Source organism: Oryctolagus cuniculus, chromosome 12, assembly GCF_051225735.1.
Source record: "Oryctolagus cuniculus isolate XC-2025 breed Fujian yellow rabbit chromosome 12, ASM5122573v1, whole genome shotgun sequence".
In the NCBI taxonomy this organism is placed as follows: domain Eukaryota; kingdom Metazoa; phylum Chordata; class Mammalia; order Lagomorpha; family Leporidae; genus Oryctolagus; species Oryctolagus cuniculus.
Window position 1 is genome coordinate 108552590 of NC_142878.1, and position 15970 is coordinate 108568559.

A 15970-nucleotide genomic window follows, 5' to 3' on the forward strand; every position below is an offset into this window, starting at 1 on the left:
GAGAGGCCTCTCTCAGGGCCAAAGAGGCCGCCCCTGCGTTGGGCTCCCTGGGCTGGGCATGTCCAGCTGTGTGCCCCGCCTACACATGGCTCAGGCCCTGTCAGCTTCCTGGATGTGCAAATCAGATCATTTGGAGATCTGGGCTCAGTCTAAGGAGCAGAGACATCGGGGAGACAAAGGAAAGCCGCGTGGGGAGGGAAGACAGTGCAGGGGAGCCGCCAACAGGGGAGGGGACCCAGGGCAGGAGGAGCCGGGAAGGGCCCCTGCCTGTCCCGCCGCCACCACCAGGAGCTGCGCCGTGAGATCCATGGTGGAGACAGTCAGCGCTGCGGTACAGGGCAGAGTGCGCCGGGCTCTCTGCGATGCCTCCCCGGCCCCACAAGGAGTCCCGGGGCCAGGGTCAGAGGGGGTGGCCAGGAGGAGGGTGGGGGGCTGGTTTAGTTCTAAACATACATCTAGCACCACGACAAGAGACCTCCACGGCACACTATTTCACAAGGAGACACGGACGCAGCTACCGCCGCCCGAGACAGCGCCCCTGCAGCACCCCCGGCTCGGGGGGCGGGGACAGACGCAGACGGGCACGGAGATACGTGGAGAGAGATATATATATATAACTCTGACTCTGTACAAAGAGGGAGGAGGAGGAGGAAAAGGAGGAGGAGGAGAGGGAAGGGGGAACCCTGCTTGGTCGCCACACGGACGCTGTGGCTTGAGCCCCCTGCCCCGCGGGCCGCAGCCGTGCGGCTCACATCTCGTTGGAGTACGTGTAGTTGGGGGTGGCGGGGTACTGAGTCTGCGGCTGGTTCATGGCCCCCTGGGCCGCCCCCATGGCTGCGTTCTGGGCGGCCTGCTGCACGTGCGGGTTCTTCCACGCCCCCGTGGTCCACTCCTCCTGGGCTTTGCTGAAGCTGCCCCCGCTGCCCCGGTAGAATTTATGAACCTGCAGGAGGAGGTGGTGTCCATCAGAGGCGAGGCCCGCCCTCCACGCGGTGCGCGCACCTGCAGGGCGGGGAGTTCCTGCAGCCCAATCCCGAGTGCACTGCTGGAGAGAAACCCCCTCCCCCGATCTGGGGGCTCGGGAGGGGGATGAGGGGTTGCTTTGGATAGAGGCCACTTCCCCAGGCCGCCTGCTGGCCCCGAACCACGTACCATGCTGAGGGCGATGAAGGAGAAGACCGCCACGGCCGTGAACATGACCGTGGGAATGAGCATCACCACCGCCGAGCCCACGTTCGTACCGAAGAAGGCGATGGTGGCGATCCAGCCGCTGGAGGAAGAGGCTGCCTGTGGGTGCACGGGCACGAGGGGGGGCCCCGGAGAAGAGCCCGCCCGGGGACTCAGGTGCCCGAGGCGCCAGCTCACTGGGCACCCCTGAGCCTTCCCAGGCTAACCCTAGTGCGAGGCGGTCCCTTGCCGCGTCCCAGCAGGGAGGCAGCCACGCGGCACTCCCCGCCCCCGCCCGCCCCGGCCTCTTACCAGACGCCCCAGCCGGGGATGCCCACGGCCTGGATGATGCTGATGACCAGCTGGGCCATGAAGGTGAAGAAGAACGCCATGAAGCTGAAGGAGCTGTCGGTCCTGCGGCACAGGGGACGCTCCTGTCACGTGGGCTCAGGCCGGGGCCGCCTGCCTTCAGGGCGCCCACTCCCTTCCCGGCTGAGGTGAGGGCACCATGGACACAAGACACCGAGAGGCCTCAGCCGGGAGGCCAGAACGGGACAGCGAGCATCTCTGGGTCTTTACAGCTGTGTGTGACGTGTGACATGTGACACAGGGGAGGGACCCCACTGGCACCAGGCCTGCCAGCTCCATGGGGATGGCCCACAGGCTCTAGAAGGAACACCCTGTGGGCACCAAGACAGCAGCTAAGCGGCACATGGCGGGGGGTCCGACTTCAGGCCCGTCAGCATGAGTATTCCACGGGCACCACGGCAGATGGTATGTGGATGGTCCCGTTGGCACAAAGATGGAAAGCCCATTTGGCACTAGGCACTCCTGGGAGTGAGACGCCCGGCTCCCTGGTAGACGGGATAGTGGGCCCTTGGGCATCAGCACCCACACAGCGTCAGGGGCACCTGGGTGCTGGTCCCCTTGGCACACGCACAGACAGTCATCCTGGCACCACCACCAGCACGGGGGGTCCCACAGGCAAAAGGTAACCGGCAGCTCCCTGGGGAAGGTGCGGGCAGAAAGCCACAGCAGGCCTGGTCCCTACGCTGCCCCAGCCAAGCAGAATGAGGCGAGGAAGTGAAGAGGAAGGTTCCGACTCCCAGGAAGCTCCAACTGGCAGCCTGCACCGCAGGTGAACGAGGGAAAGTGAGCCTAGGGGTGGCCAGAGAAGGAGCGGGGAGAGGAGATGCAGAGAAGAGAGCGGGGCAGTGAGTGGGCAGCCGCACGGCTAGGGCCCGGGGCCAGTGCCAACCACTTACTTGAAGGCCTTGTAAATGGGCCGAAACCAGCAGACGTAGGAGCAGGGTGTGAAGAGGATGAGCCAGAGAAAGGCGAGGCCAAAGTTGGTGGCTCCCCCGCCTCCGATCAGCCACGCGAGACAGCCCACCAGGTTCACGGCCAGTGTGACGCTGTTCACTGCAGACCCGGGATCGCAGGCACACACAGAGACAGACACAGACACCCAGGCCGTGCACACACGCCGACAGCACGGTGCAGACACGCCCAAGACCCACAACCCACACGGACAGACACACACAGAGGAAGCACAGACGGTAAGAAGGAAAGCTGGGGGCTCAGGCAACCCCCTCCTCACACCCTCTGCGGGGGAAGTCAGAGGCTGCAGCCCACGGCCCGGTGCTCTGCCCAGCAAGCTCCCTGCAAGGGCCCGAGGGCCTCACCCTGGTAGACATGCTCTTCATTTACTACCCAGAATGGCCACAGTCCCGGCCCTGCCACACACATCACCAACCCATCTGAGGCCCTCTCCTGCGAGGTGGGGACGGGAAAAGACATCGCTTCAAGACTGGGGCAGGCAGCAGTGTCTGGGATCTTAGTCTTTGTCTAATCTGTTTCTCAGACAACTCTCAAGCCACCTCTTCCAGGAAGCCTTCCTTCATACCGCACACAGCAGCCTCACTCTTCTCCCATCCCTCCGGCTCCTGCAGACTTGGGCTGGTCTCACAGTTCCCCCAAATACAAATCCCAGCCCATCAACCAGACTAGAGGCTCCCCCTCCTCTGTCCCCACACCAGCTAGCAGAATCTAGGAATCCCAGTGCCCCGAGTCACAGCCACGGGGCCTCAGTGCCTCCCCGCCTTACAGAGAGAAATACGGGTGGCACGGACGCTCTGACATCAGGACGCCCTGGCCTTGAACCCTGGGCTGGGTCGCAGCCCCCGACAGCCAGCTACTGTGGCCTTCCCAGCGGACCCTTGAACCTCCCAAGGGTTATGAGCATCTTTCTAGGAACCGACGCACCCGGCGGCGCCTACTGAGGGCTTAGGGAGATATTTATAGCCCTTAAGTCCAGCTCTTGGATGAGACCTTGCTGGGGCACAGTGCACGGAGCCCGGGGCGGGCAGAACGCTCCCCGAGTCTCAGGGCCCCTCATAAAGACGTGGGCGTCCCTCCCACCCCTACCCACTGATCCCACACAGCCTGCAGGCCGCCTCAGTGTTCTTGCCGACTGTATGTAGGAAAGAACTAAGCACTGAGCTACTGGTCAGCACCTCCCGCCCAGCCCCGCCTCTCTCCAGCCTGCTTGCTCTCCGCCTCTCTTCCGGTAGCCAGCAGCCTGTCCTCGCTGTGCGTCTCCTCGGCCAGCTCAGACTCCACACTTCCTCACCCCCACCCCACTGCCGTGCGGACCCGTGGCCACCGTCACCCCGCATGGGCACCTCTCTCACCTGCGGCTGCAGCGGCAGCACCCAGGGCCACAGGGCGCCCGGCAGGTAGCCTGGCTGGCTGTGAACTCAGATGGAGCCTGTGTGGCCCCCGGGTCTCCAGGGCCAGGTTTCTCTGTCTCCCTCTGTGCACAAGCACACTCCCTTCTTCCGGGCCCCCCCGGCCCAAAGCTCCCACCTCTACGTCTTCCTCACAGCAGAGCCAGCAGCTACAGACCTGCCTCACCGCCCGCGGTCTGTCTGCCCCCTGCCCTCCTGGCCACGCCGTGCATGGCAGACCTGGTCGGCTCCTTCCTGGCGGTCGGCTCCCTGGGCAGTGCAGGCCCCAGCTGTGCTCATGCGGTGGCAGCCAGCCTGCCCTGCCCCCTCATGCCTACCAGGTGCCAGCCTACGTCCAACCAAACCCCACCCCAACCCCAGAGGACACCACTCCCACCAACCTGCCACAAAGCGTCAGAAAGCGGGGGGCCTGCAACGCTGGCCCTCCAGACCTGAGCATGCTGGAGCCCGAGACTCGGGAGCCCCGCCATAGCCACAGCCATCACAGCGCCAGGGCCTCTGCCGCGGCGGGGGTGCCCGCCCAGACACCTCCCAATTCCCAGAACAGTGCTCTCTGAAGAATCTGAGAGAAGGAGAGAAGGCTCCCCCAAGCCCAGAATCCTGGTCCTGGCATCATCAGACATCCCTGGGAAAGGCTTTCCAAGGGAAGGGAAAGAAATAAACACAGAGAGCACACTGCAGAGACCCTGCCCAGAAGCCGGGGGGGGGGGGGGTGGTGGCAGGTGGAAGAGAGGCCGAGAACGGGGGCCCTGAGGCCGAGACCGGAGCTGGCCCGTGAAAGGAGCTGCTGCTGGGAGCCAAGCAGGATGGCCACCCAGGTCCATGCAGGTGCTGCAAGCGGGGCTGCGGCCCCTCCCCACCCCGTCCCCACCCCGGCACTCACGCATCCAGAGGTAGTAGAGCCGCTTGGTCATGTTGAGGTGCTGGGGGGGGATGTCCGCCTCGAAGTCTTGGTAGAAACAGGGCTTCAGCGGGATGAACTTGGGCAGCGGGGGGAAGTTGTTCACTTTCTCTGCGGATGAGCGAGGCACACGCGTGACGTCACCGAGCACGCTCTCCGCCCCACAACCCGACACGCCCACCCTTTCCACGGCCACTGTGCAGTCCCCTCCCAGCGGCCCTGACTGCCCCAGGTCCTCCATCCTCGTCTTCCCTGGACTCCAAAGTCACCAAAGACCCCGAGACAGCGTCACTGGCAAGAATAAAAACTGATAAACGCTGTGCATCGGGGACAAGGCCCCCCACAACCAGGCACAGGGAGTGGGATGGGTGGGTCGGAGATGAGGGTCCCAGCCTCCACCCCACATTCATTCATTCATTCATTCCAGCCACTGCTCCTTTCAGACCCCGGTTCATTCGGGGTGGGGGGAGCAGGGCTGGGACCCACGTCTATAACCTCTGAGCCCTACAAAGCCACAGGGAGAGATGGCAGATATCAGAATAAATACAAGGGTGGGGCTGGTGTGGTGGCATAGTGTATAAAGCCGCTGCCTGCAATGCCCGCATCCCATATGGGCGCCGGTTCGAGTCCTAGCTGCTCCACTCCTGATCCAGCTTCCTACTAATGGGCCTGAGAAAGCAGTAGAAGATGGCCCAGTTTTTGGGCCCCTGCACCCATGTGGGAGACCCGGAAGAGGCTCCTGGCTCCTGGCTTCAGATTGGCCCAGCTCTGGCCTTTGCAGCCATTTGGACAGTGAACCAGCAGATAAAAGACCTTTCCTTCTGTCTCTCCCTCTCCCTGTAACTCTACCCCTCGAATAAATAAAATCATTAAAAAAAAAAAAAAAAAAAAGAATTCAAGGGTGGCCAAGGGGAGTGCCTGGGGCAGCAGTGCTGCCACTCAGTCGGACGGACAGCAAGACAAGGACGGTGCAGCCCCCAGGCTCAGGGACCTGACAGAGGGCCACAGTGTCAGGCTGAGGTTCTCGGTCAGACTTCAGGGGGAGGGGGGCAGGGGATACCTGGGGACGAGAGGACAGAAAGAAAGACCCCAAGACCAAGGAGGAGAGGGGGTGAGGAAAAGGCCACCCACCCCCGGCACACTCTCGTGCCCATGCCCGCCCTTCTCCTTACCGGCCATGATGGCACCTGCTGGCCCAGCAGCCTGCCCACGCCTTTTGTCTTGAACTGGAAGCAAACAAAGGCCAGAGAAGGATGAGGACCAGGGCTCTGTGCAACCCAGTCCCTCGGTCAGCCCCTGCTGGGCTGTGAGCTTCTTGGAGTGAGGACACACCCCCACGCGGGCGCAGCCCAGTGGAGACAGCACCTCACCTTGCATGGCCACGCCCACAGGACGACCCTCCTCTCCCGCCTGCCCCTTTAAGGGTGGCAAGGACACCTGGGAGGGGACCCCGAGAAAGGAGAGCTGAGTGACAGAAAAAGCCCAGGGGACCAGAGATGCGTGAAAGTGCTCTTCCTTCCTCCCCCAGGAACACAGGCTGCTCCGGCCTCCTGCCTCCGGCCTCCTGCCATTGGTTCACTCATGGGAACTCATGTCTGCCAGGCCTGGGCAGACAGCACGAGCAGGACCCAGGCGGTCCCCGCCCTTGCATGAAGCAGTCAACACCCTGCACGGCAAACCCCACCACGCAGGCAGGCACGGATGGGTCAAGGGGACCTGGCCTGTGCTGGGAATAAATCGCAGACTCTCGCACGAGGAAGCTGCCCCGTGGGCGGAGCAACGAGCGCCAACGGGCAGGGGGCAGACCCCTGCTCCCCCCAAGCACTGAGCCTGAAGCAAGGGCAGGAAGAGGTGTGGGCTCCGGGGAAGGCAGGAAGCTGCGTGAGGACCGGCAGGGCTGCGGCGCTGAGACACCCGCTGAGACACCCGGGGCCCCGTGCAGGCGGCAGCGCACACGGGCGGGGAACAAACGTGAAGCAGTCGTCCGTGAATTAGGGTCAAGGCGCTGACACCTCACCAGAGTGACAGCTGTGGTGGACACGGGGGGACACGGGGTGGGGGGGACACAGAGGTAGGGGAGGGGCGAGCATTTGGCCTGGTGGTCCCACCTCGCGGTGCCTGCATTCGATACCCTACTCCAGCTCCTGACTCCAGCTTCCTGCTAATGCTCAGACTAGGAGGCCAGTGGTGATGGAGCCAGGGACTGGCTTCCTGAGTTCCAAGTCCCTGGTTCTGGCCCCATCCAGGGACTGTTCTGGGCATTTGGGGAGTGAACCAGCAAATGGCAGCTCCTCTCTGTCCATGCCTGTCTGTCTTTCTCCCTCTCAAAAATATTTGAAAATTATAACCTTTTGAGTCCCTTTTGGATATGGAATACAGATTTTTTTTTTTTTTTTTTTTTTTTGACAGGCAGAGTGGCCAGTGAGAGAGAGACAGAGAGAAAGGTCTTCCTTTGCTGTTGGTTCACCCTCCAATGGCCGCCGCGGCCGGCGCGCTGCAGCCTGCGCACTGCGCTGATCCGAAGCCAGGAGCCAGGTGCTTCTCCTGGTCTCCCATGGGGTGCAGGGCCCAAGCACTTGGGCCATCCTCCACTGCACTCCCTGGCCACAGCAGAGAGCTGACCTGGAAGAGGGGCAGCTGGGACAGAATCCAGCGCCCCGACCGGGACTAGAACCCGGTGTGCCGGCGCCGCAAGGTGGAGGATTAGCCTAGTGAGCCTCGGCACCGGCCATGGAATACAGATTTTAAAAAAAACTAAACCAATAATATCGACCACAAAAAGAAAACAGATGGGGTAGAGACATTTGTGAAACGGTATCCATTTAGGGCCGGCAGTGCCAGCATCCCATATGGATGCAGGTTTCTGTCCCAGCTGCTCCTCTTCTGATCCTGCTCTCTGCCGTGACTGGGAAAGCAGTAGAAGATGGCCAAAGTCCTTGGGCCCCTGCACCCGTGTGGGAGACCTGGAAGAAGCTCCTGGCTCCTGGCTTCGGATCAGCTGAGCTCTAGCCGTTGTAGCCATCTCTCTCTCTCTCTCTCTCTCTCTCTCTCTGTATGTGTGTGTGTGTGTCTGTATTTCTACCTCTCAAATAAATAAATAAATCTTAAAAAAAAAAAAAAAAAAGAGAAAAAAAAAAACAACTATGGCTGGGCCTAAGCCAGGACAAGGAAACACAAGGTTAGTCCGCAGCGTCCCACAGCTCCACAAACTAGGAAGGAATTAACAAGGGCGTGATGAAGGCCGCAGCTGCCAGAGTGAAGGGGCGGCCACCAGCTGAGCCTGGGACAAGCAGAGCATCAGATAACAACAGCAATGAGCCGGCACCACGGCTCACTAGGCTAATCCTCCACCTCGCGGCGCCGGCACACCGGGTTCTAGCCCCGGTCGGGGCGCCGGATTCTGTCCCGGTTGCCCCTCTTCCAGGCCAGCTCTCTGCTATGGCCAGGGAGTGCAGTGGAGGATGGCCCAGGTGCTTGGGCCCTGCACCCCATGGGAGACCAGGAAAAGCACCTGGCTCCTGGCTCCTGCCATCGGATCAGCGCGGTGCGCCGGCTGCAGCGGCGGCCATTGGAGGGTGAACTAACGGCAAAGGAAGACCTTTCCCTCTCTCTCTCGCTCTCTCACTGTCCACTCTGCCTGTCAAAAAAAAAAAAAAAAAAAAAGATAACAACAGCAATGTATTATAGCACACGAATTTATTTTTAGAGGCAGGGGGTAATGGGAGGGACAGACTTCCTTCTGCTGGTTCACTCCCCAAAAGCCAGCAATGGTCAGGACTGGCTTGGGAGCTGGAAACTCAATCGGGTTCAAGGAACTAAGAAAACGGCAGTTTTATCTACGGCGCAATCCACACCCTGACACCATCCTAGGCTCTGGCCTCCGCCGCCACTGCTGGAAGCCAGGTGGCCACATGGCCCAACCTCTGTTGTCACACTCCACCCCCATCCTAATGGAATTCACTATTCCTATTTCCCTGCCCCCCCGCAAGGGATATTAGACCCGCTTCCCAGACATGCGCTCTCTCTTTTTACACATGGCTCTCTCTCACTCTTCTCTGCGCTCTCTGCTCTCTCCTGCTTGCTCTCTCTTCTCTTGTCTCTCTCTTCTCCCCTCGCTAGCTCCTCTCCTCTCTCTCTCTCTCATATACTATCCTCTCCCTTTTTCCCTCTTCACCCCTTCCCTCCGGTCTGCTGGACTTTCCCCAGTACACCCTTTCCCTTACTCTGGCGTTTGGTGTGTTTTGTGACGGCCAACACTGACAACGTGTACCATCACCACCGCATTAGCCAGGGGCCAGGCCTGGAACCCAGGCACCCTGACGTGGAACATGGACATCTCACCCGGCCTTGTAACTGTCGGGCCGAATACTAGTCCCTAACATACTAGGGTGACAAAAGGGGCTGGCGCTGTGGCATAGTAGGTCAACACCCTGGCCTGAAGCGCTGGCATCCCATATGGGCGCCAGTTCGAGACCCAGCTGCTCCACTTCCAATCTAGCTCTCTGCTGTGGCCTGGGAAAGCAGTAGAAGATGGCCCAAGTGCTTAGGGCCCTGCACCCGCGTGGGAGACCCAGAAGAAAATCCTGGCTCCTGGCTTCGGATCGGCACAGCTCTAGTCGTTGCGGCCATCTGGGGAGTGAACCATCAGATGGAAGACCTTTCTCTGTCTGTCTGTCTGTCTGTCTCTCTCTCTCTGCCTTTCCTTCTCTCTCTGTATAACTCTGACTTTCAAATAAATAAATAAAATCTTTTAAAAAGAAAAAAGTAAACAAAAACCCATGAGACCAAAGTGGCAGGATTATTTTTGAGAGGGAGAAGGACAGGAGCACCGTCCATAAATGCAGGAGCTGCAGACTCGGGAAGTGCCCCGGCCTTGGGGCCGGCGTCGTGGTGCAGGGGGTTAAGCCGCCACTTGCAATCCAGCATCCCACATCAGAATGCCAACTGAGTCCCGGCTGCTCCACTTCCGATCCAGCTCCCTGCTAACACGCCTGCAAAAGCAGCAGAAAACAGCCCAAGTGCTTGGGCCCCTGCACCCAGGTGGGAGGCCCTAATGACGCCCCTGGCTTTTCTGTGCCATTTGGGGGGTGACCCAGCAGATAGAAGACATGTCTCTTTCTCCTTCTCCATTGCTCCCTCCATCACTCTTTCAAATAAGTAAGTAAATCTTTTTTTTTTTTTTTTTTTTTTTGACAGGCAGAGTGGACAGTGAGAGAGAGAGACAGAGAGAGAAAGGTCTTCCTTTTGCCGTTGGTTCACCCTCCAATGGCCGCCGCTGCAGCCGGCGCACCGCGCTGATCCTATGGCAGGAGCCAGGAGCCAGGTGCTTTTCCTGGTCTCCCATGGGGTGCAGGGCCCAAGCACCTGGGCCATCCTCCACTGCACTCCCTGGCCACAGCAGAGAGCTGGCCTGGAAGAGGGGCAATCGGGACAGAATCCGGTGCCCCAACCGGGACTAGAACCCAGTGTGCCGGCGCCGCAAGGTGGAGGATTAGCCTATTGAGCCACGGCGCCGGCTCTTATTTATTTATTTATTTATTTATTTATTTTTTTTTTTTTTGACAGGCAGAGTGGACAGTGAGAGAGAGAGAGACAGAGAGAAAGGTCTTCCTTTTGCCGTTGGTTCACCCTCCAGTGGCCGCCGCGGATGGCGCGCTGCGGCCGGCGCACCGCGCTGATCCGATGGCAGGAGCCAGGAGCCAGGTGCTTTTCCTGGTCTCCCATGGGGTGCAGGGCCCAAGCACCTGGGCCATCCTCCACTGCACTCCCTGGCCACAGGAACTTAAAAATTAATAGTGGAACTCATCTGGATTAAAGCAGACTAGCAACAGGCATTGTGGTGCAGCGGGCTAAGCGACCAGGATCCTGTATCAGAACACGAGTTTGAGTCCTTGCTGTCTGCTGCCAATCCAGCCTCCTGCCAATGCACCTGGGAAGGCCACAGAGAACCTGGGCCCCTGCCACCCACAGGGAGACCAGGATGGAGTTCCAGGCTCCTGGTTTGGGACTGGCTCAGCTCTGGCTGTTACAGCCATCCGGGGAGTGAACCAGCAGATGGAAGGCAGGTCTCAACTGCCCTCTCCTTCCCTCCCCCACCCCCACTTCAAAGTAAAAATTTAAAGCTCGCTATTTTAAAATAATAACAAAATAAACTAAAGGAGACTAAAGACACTAGCAACCAAATACAACGGGCAATCCTTTAAAGTGGATCCAGGGGGCCAGTAAAATGGTGCAGTGGGTAAAGCCGCCGCCTGCAGTGCCAGCATCCTATATGGGCACCAGTTCAAGTCCCAGCTGCTCCACTTCAGATCCAGCTCCCTGCTAATGCACCTGGGAAAGCAGCAGAGGACAGTCCAAGTCCTTGGGCCCCTGCGTCCACGTGGGAGACCCAAATGAAGCTCCTGGCTTTGGCCTGGCCCAGCCCCAGCTGTTGCAGTCATTTGGGGGAGTGAACCAGCAGATGAAAGATAGTTCTCTCTGTCTCTCCTTATCTCTAACTCTGCGTTTCAACACATAAATCTTTTTAAAAATAAAAAAGAATGCTTTTAGGACACCTAGAGACATTTCCACATAGACGTCATAGCATCACTCTGGGCGTCACTAGTGGCATCGATATCCACGTGAGCTTCCTGGTGTGTATGGAAATGCCTAGTTCTTAGGAGATACAAGCTAAAGTACCTGGAAGCCAGGCGCCTGCTCTGCAACTTACTTTCAGATGGGCGCAACAAAGCTGCCCTGTACATAAAGCAAAATGTTGCAAAATGGTAACGGACGGATCTGCAGGAAGAGTACACACGTGTTCAGGACACCATGCTTCCAGCTTTCTCTTAGCTTTGAAAATGTTCAAAATAAAGTTGAGGGAAAACAGACATCTTTGTTTTTGGTAACAGGTGCACAAGGGACCTTTGGGAGGGAACCGAGCACAAACAGCTGTGGGAGAGCTGGCATTGCGGTGGAGCAGTAAAGCTGCCGCCTGCGGTGCCAGTGTCCCCCGTGGGCACCAGTTCCAGTCCTGGCTGCTCTACTTCCTATCCAGTTCCCTGTTAATACCTGGAAAAAGCAGCGGGAGAAAGCCCAAGTGCTTGGGCCCCTACTACCTATTTGGGAAACCTAGAAGAAGGTCCTGGCTCCTGGCTTCAGACTGGCCCAGCTCCAGCCATTACGGCCATTAGGGGTGAACCAATCAAACTCTGCCTTTCAAATAAATAAATAAATTTTTTTTTTTTTTTTTAAAAAAAGAAGCCGGCGCCGTGGCTCAATAGGCTAATCCTCCACCTTGCGGCGCCGGCACACCGGGTTCGAGTCCCGGTTGGGGCGCCGGATTCTGTCCCGGTTGCCCCTCTTCCAGGCCAGCTCTCTGCTATGGCCAGGGAGTGCAGTGGAGGATGGCCCAGGTGCTTGGGCCCTGCACCCCATGGGAGACCAGGAAAAGCACCTGGCTCCTGGCTCCTGCCAGGATCAGCGCGGTGCGCCGGCTGCAGCGGCGGCCATTGGAGGGTGAACCAACGGCAAAAAAGGAAGACCTTTCTCTCTCTGTCTCTCTCTCTCACTGTCCACTCTGCCTGTCAAAAAAAAAAAAAAAAAAAAAAGAACAGCTGTGGGGCCGGTGCTGTGGCGCAGCAGGTTAAAGCCTTGGCCTGAGGTGCTGGCATCCATATGGGTGCTGATTCTAGTCCCAGCTGCCCCACTTCTGATCCAGCTCTCTGCTATGGCCTGGGAAAGCAGTGGAGGATGGCCCAAGGCCTTGGGCCCCTGTACCCATGTGGGAGACCCGGAAGAAGCTCCTGGCTCCTGGCTTCGGATCGGTGCAGCTCCGGCTGTTGTGGCCATCTGGGGAGTGGACCAGCGGATGGAAGACCTCTTTGTCTGTCTCTACCTCTCTCTGTAACTCTTTCAAATAGATAAAATAAATATTAAGAGAGAGAGAGAGAGAGAGAGAGAGAGAGAGAGAAACAGCTGTGGCTCCTACAGCAGGAGGTGTGAAGTGGGAGGGAGGCAGGATTTTGACTGTGCGCCTTCATGCCATGTTCCCATGACCCAAGACACCGTCCATTCTAAGCCAGATCATTATTTAATTGATAAAAGATAAAACACTGCCAACCTGTGGGGCACCTGAAGTTGTGATACACAGACATTAAAATGTCTTCAGAAATACTAAAACGTTCATTTTAGAATCAACGAAATCTGGGACATCCGCAGAATTACGAATCATGTAAATATACTTACCTGTTTAAAAAAAAAAATAGGCAGAAGAGGGGCAGCTGGAAAAGAATGAAAAGGAGCGGTGACAAGGTGGGAGGGAAGCCCGGAGAGCGTGGAGTCGCCAGAGCCAGCTCAGAGGGGACAGATGGGACAGATGCCACAGAGCCCCTCCGTGAAAAGGCCAGAGCCGGCGGCCCAAGGGCTTGGGCCCCTGCACCCACATGTGAGACCAGGAAGAAGCTCCTGGCTCCTGGCTTTGGCCTGGCCCAGCCCCGGCTGTTGCAGCCATCTGGAGAGTAAACCAGCAGCTGGAAGATCTCACTGTGTAACTCTGCCTTTCAAACAAATAAATAAATCTTTAAAAAATAAAAATAAAAAAACAGAAAGAAAAGGCCGGGGATGAGCAGCAGCAAATCAGTGGCAACCCCAGCAGGAAGCATTTGGTAGTGGGAGCAGCAGCCAAATTAGAATAAGCTGGATACGGGCAGGCGCCAAGGCTCACTAGGCTAATCCTCCGCCTTCGGTGCAGGCAGCCCGGGTTCGGTTCTAGTCCCGGTTGCTCCTCTTCCAGGCCAGCTCTCTGCTGTGGCCCGGGAAGGCAGTGGAGGATGGCCCAAGTGCTTGGGCCCTGCACCCGCATGGGAGACCAGGAGAAGCACCTGGCTCCTGGCTTTGGATCAGCCCAGCTCCAGCCATTGCAGCCATTTGGGGAGTGAACCAGCAGATGGAAGACCTCTCTCTCTCTCTGCCTCTGCCTCTCTGTAACTCTGCCTTCAAAATAAATAAATAAATCTTTAAAAAAAAAAAAAGAGGAGCTTTAAATCCTGGCTCCTCAATCTGGCTTCCTCCTAAAGTGCACCCTGGGAAACACCAGTGATGGCTCAAGTACTGTGTCAGGGCCCAGAGGGTCTCAACAGACTCCTAACTCTGGCTCCAGCCTGATCCATCCCTGGACCCAGCCTGCTCCCCGAAGGCATGTCCAGAGATCCAGAAAAGTCCGTGCAGGGGTGTGTGGGGGATTCAGAGCAGGAGAAGCCAGGCGGGAAGTCGCCTCCCTGCATATCCAGGTCGGGGCAGAGTGAACCCAGGGAGGGCTGTAAGGGGCGGGGTTACAGAGCAGAAGGCTCCAGGCGCTAGTGCAGGACTGCCTGTTGCAGGGCAGTGTGGGCTGGGGGCCTCTGCAAACCTAAGTTCTTACAGAGCTCAACAAGGAGAGCCACATTTCATAGTGTGGGGGGTATCTCCCCCACAGACTTAGGGAGACAGCTCCTCTGTTAGGAGTAAGACCCCTGCACTCTGTGCAAGACACCCACTCCCAATTTATTCCATCTGCAGCAGAAAGGCAGGAGGCCCGAGGCTCCCACAGTGGGAAGAGCGAGGGCCGCCGCAGACAGAAGGGAGTTGAGCCTGGCCTCAGACCCGGCCGGGGACCTGGGGCCGGTGCCAGGCCTGCCTGCTCCCCAGCCTGTGTCTCCGCTCTCCTCCCGGGCACAGAAATGGGCATTTCCGGTCTGCTGGTCCCTTGCCCCACTATAGCCCCACCTCCAGCCCTGAAGTCCCAGAACTATGAATCACCCTCAGAAGACAGCAGTGTCCTGGCCATGCTACCACCTTCCTGCTGATGACTCCTCAGCCTCCCACGGGTTCCAGGCTTCCTGCCAGCAGGCCAGGAAGCTCCCTCTGCTTCCCACCCCCACGGCTTCCTGCACCCCTAAACCAGGAGCCCTGTCAGCCCCTCTATGCCCCACCACGCCCTCACATCCCACTGCATACATTCTGACCAGTTACCCAGCACCAAGTGCTCCCTCATCATCATCCGACCCCTTCCTCGGTCCCTAAGGAGAATGGTCGGGGTGGGGGGGTCCAGTAGGGGCCTGGCAATCTCTATGCTGGCTTTTGACTTCGATGCCCTTCCGGTGGGTGGAAGTGGGACATCGGATTTCCTGCCCCATCCGGCTAAGCCTTCAGCGTCCGGCGACCCTGCTGAGTCCACTTCCTCCAGCAAACTTGCAGGCTCCAGGCTGGCAGCCGGGAAGGCAGGGCAGCCCGGGAGGAAACGCAGAGGGGAGGGAGAAGAGGGGAGGGCTGAGGAGCCTCTAACCGGATCAAGGGAGGCGGCGCAGCTCAGCCGGACCACTCCCTCCCTGGAGGAGGAGACTCCCGCCCAGAGGGCAGTCACCTGGCTGAGAGGCGGCAGCCAGGGAAAAGGTTAGGAGCGACAGACACCCCCCGGGCTGAGGGCCCTCCAGAGCCTGCGGCCCTCTCTCAGCTCTCACCGCGCCCGGAAGGAATCAAAGCCAGCAACCTCTGCGCGGCCCCTCGCGCCCGCCCAGCCCAGCCCAGCCCTTCCCAAACCCCGCGCTGCAAAATCCCGCAGCCCACCGGCCCCTCCCTGGAAACCCTACGGCCTCTGCTCGGCCTCCCTTTCTCTCCAGGGTCCCGCCATGGCCCCTTGGGGAGGGGGACGCGGCCGCTCGAACCCACCGGGGAAGGCGGACGCTCGGCTCCCAGCCCGGGGACAGGGCCGCCCCCAGGCCAAGGCACCCTCCTCCCGCAGCAGGGGGTCGCCAGGGCCGGGTGCACCTGCAGGCGCCCGGGGTGGACGCCAGCTGCGGGGGTGCAGCTGCACCTGCCGGCGGCCGCCCCCATCCCAGCCGGGCCCCTGGCTGCAGCTCCGGATCCCGGTCTGACGTCACCCCGCGGGGGAGCAGGGGGAGAGGCGGGGGCCGGGGGCGCCGAGCGCCCTTCCCCCCGCCCGAACAGGGAAGGTCACCCCGGCTCCAGAGGTGCGGCATCGCGGGGAGAGGCTGCAGCCTCAGGCTCCCGCTCGCCCCCCGGGCCCGGCACTCACCTGCCGCGACCACCCGGCTGCGGAGAGGCCGCCGCGCTGCGCAGCGAGGCACAGAGGATGCGGCGCGGGGCCGGCCTCGAGCCGCTCCGGGGCGGGGCG

At 59.6% G+C, this 15970-nt stretch overlaps 1 protein-coding gene across 1 annotated transcript; it reads right to left on the reverse strand.

The window, feature by feature from the left end:
• Positions 1–590: 590 nt before the first annotated feature.
• On the reverse strand, positions 591–15963 carry SCAMP5 (secretory carrier membrane protein 5). The gene is made up of 7 exons (XM_051834549.3): positions 15872–15963; positions 5991–6044; positions 4801–4929; positions 2433–2589; positions 1480–1581; positions 1153–1270; positions 591–943 (listed from the first exon to the last, which is right to left on the reverse strand). Exons 2-7 carry the CDS (start codon positions 5995–5997, stop codon positions 749–751), a joined length of 708 nt encoding a protein of 235 aa, XP_051690509.2. The 5' UTR covers positions 5998–6044; positions 15872–15963; the 3' UTR covers positions 591–748.
• Positions 15964–15970: the final 7 nt, after the last annotated feature.

Excerpts from the sequence above, each read along its gene's own strand:
- SCAMP5 (XM_051834549.3), bottom strand. Across the intron at positions 1,582-2,432 it reads CCCATTTACAAGGCCTTCAA|GACCGACAGCTCCTTCAGCT; the intron begins GTAAGTGGTTGG and ends CCTGTGCCGCAG. Across the intron at positions 944-1,152 it reads CCTTCATCGCCCTCAGCATG|GTTCATAAATTCTACCGGGG; the intron begins GTACGTGGTTCG and ends CTCCTCCTGCAG.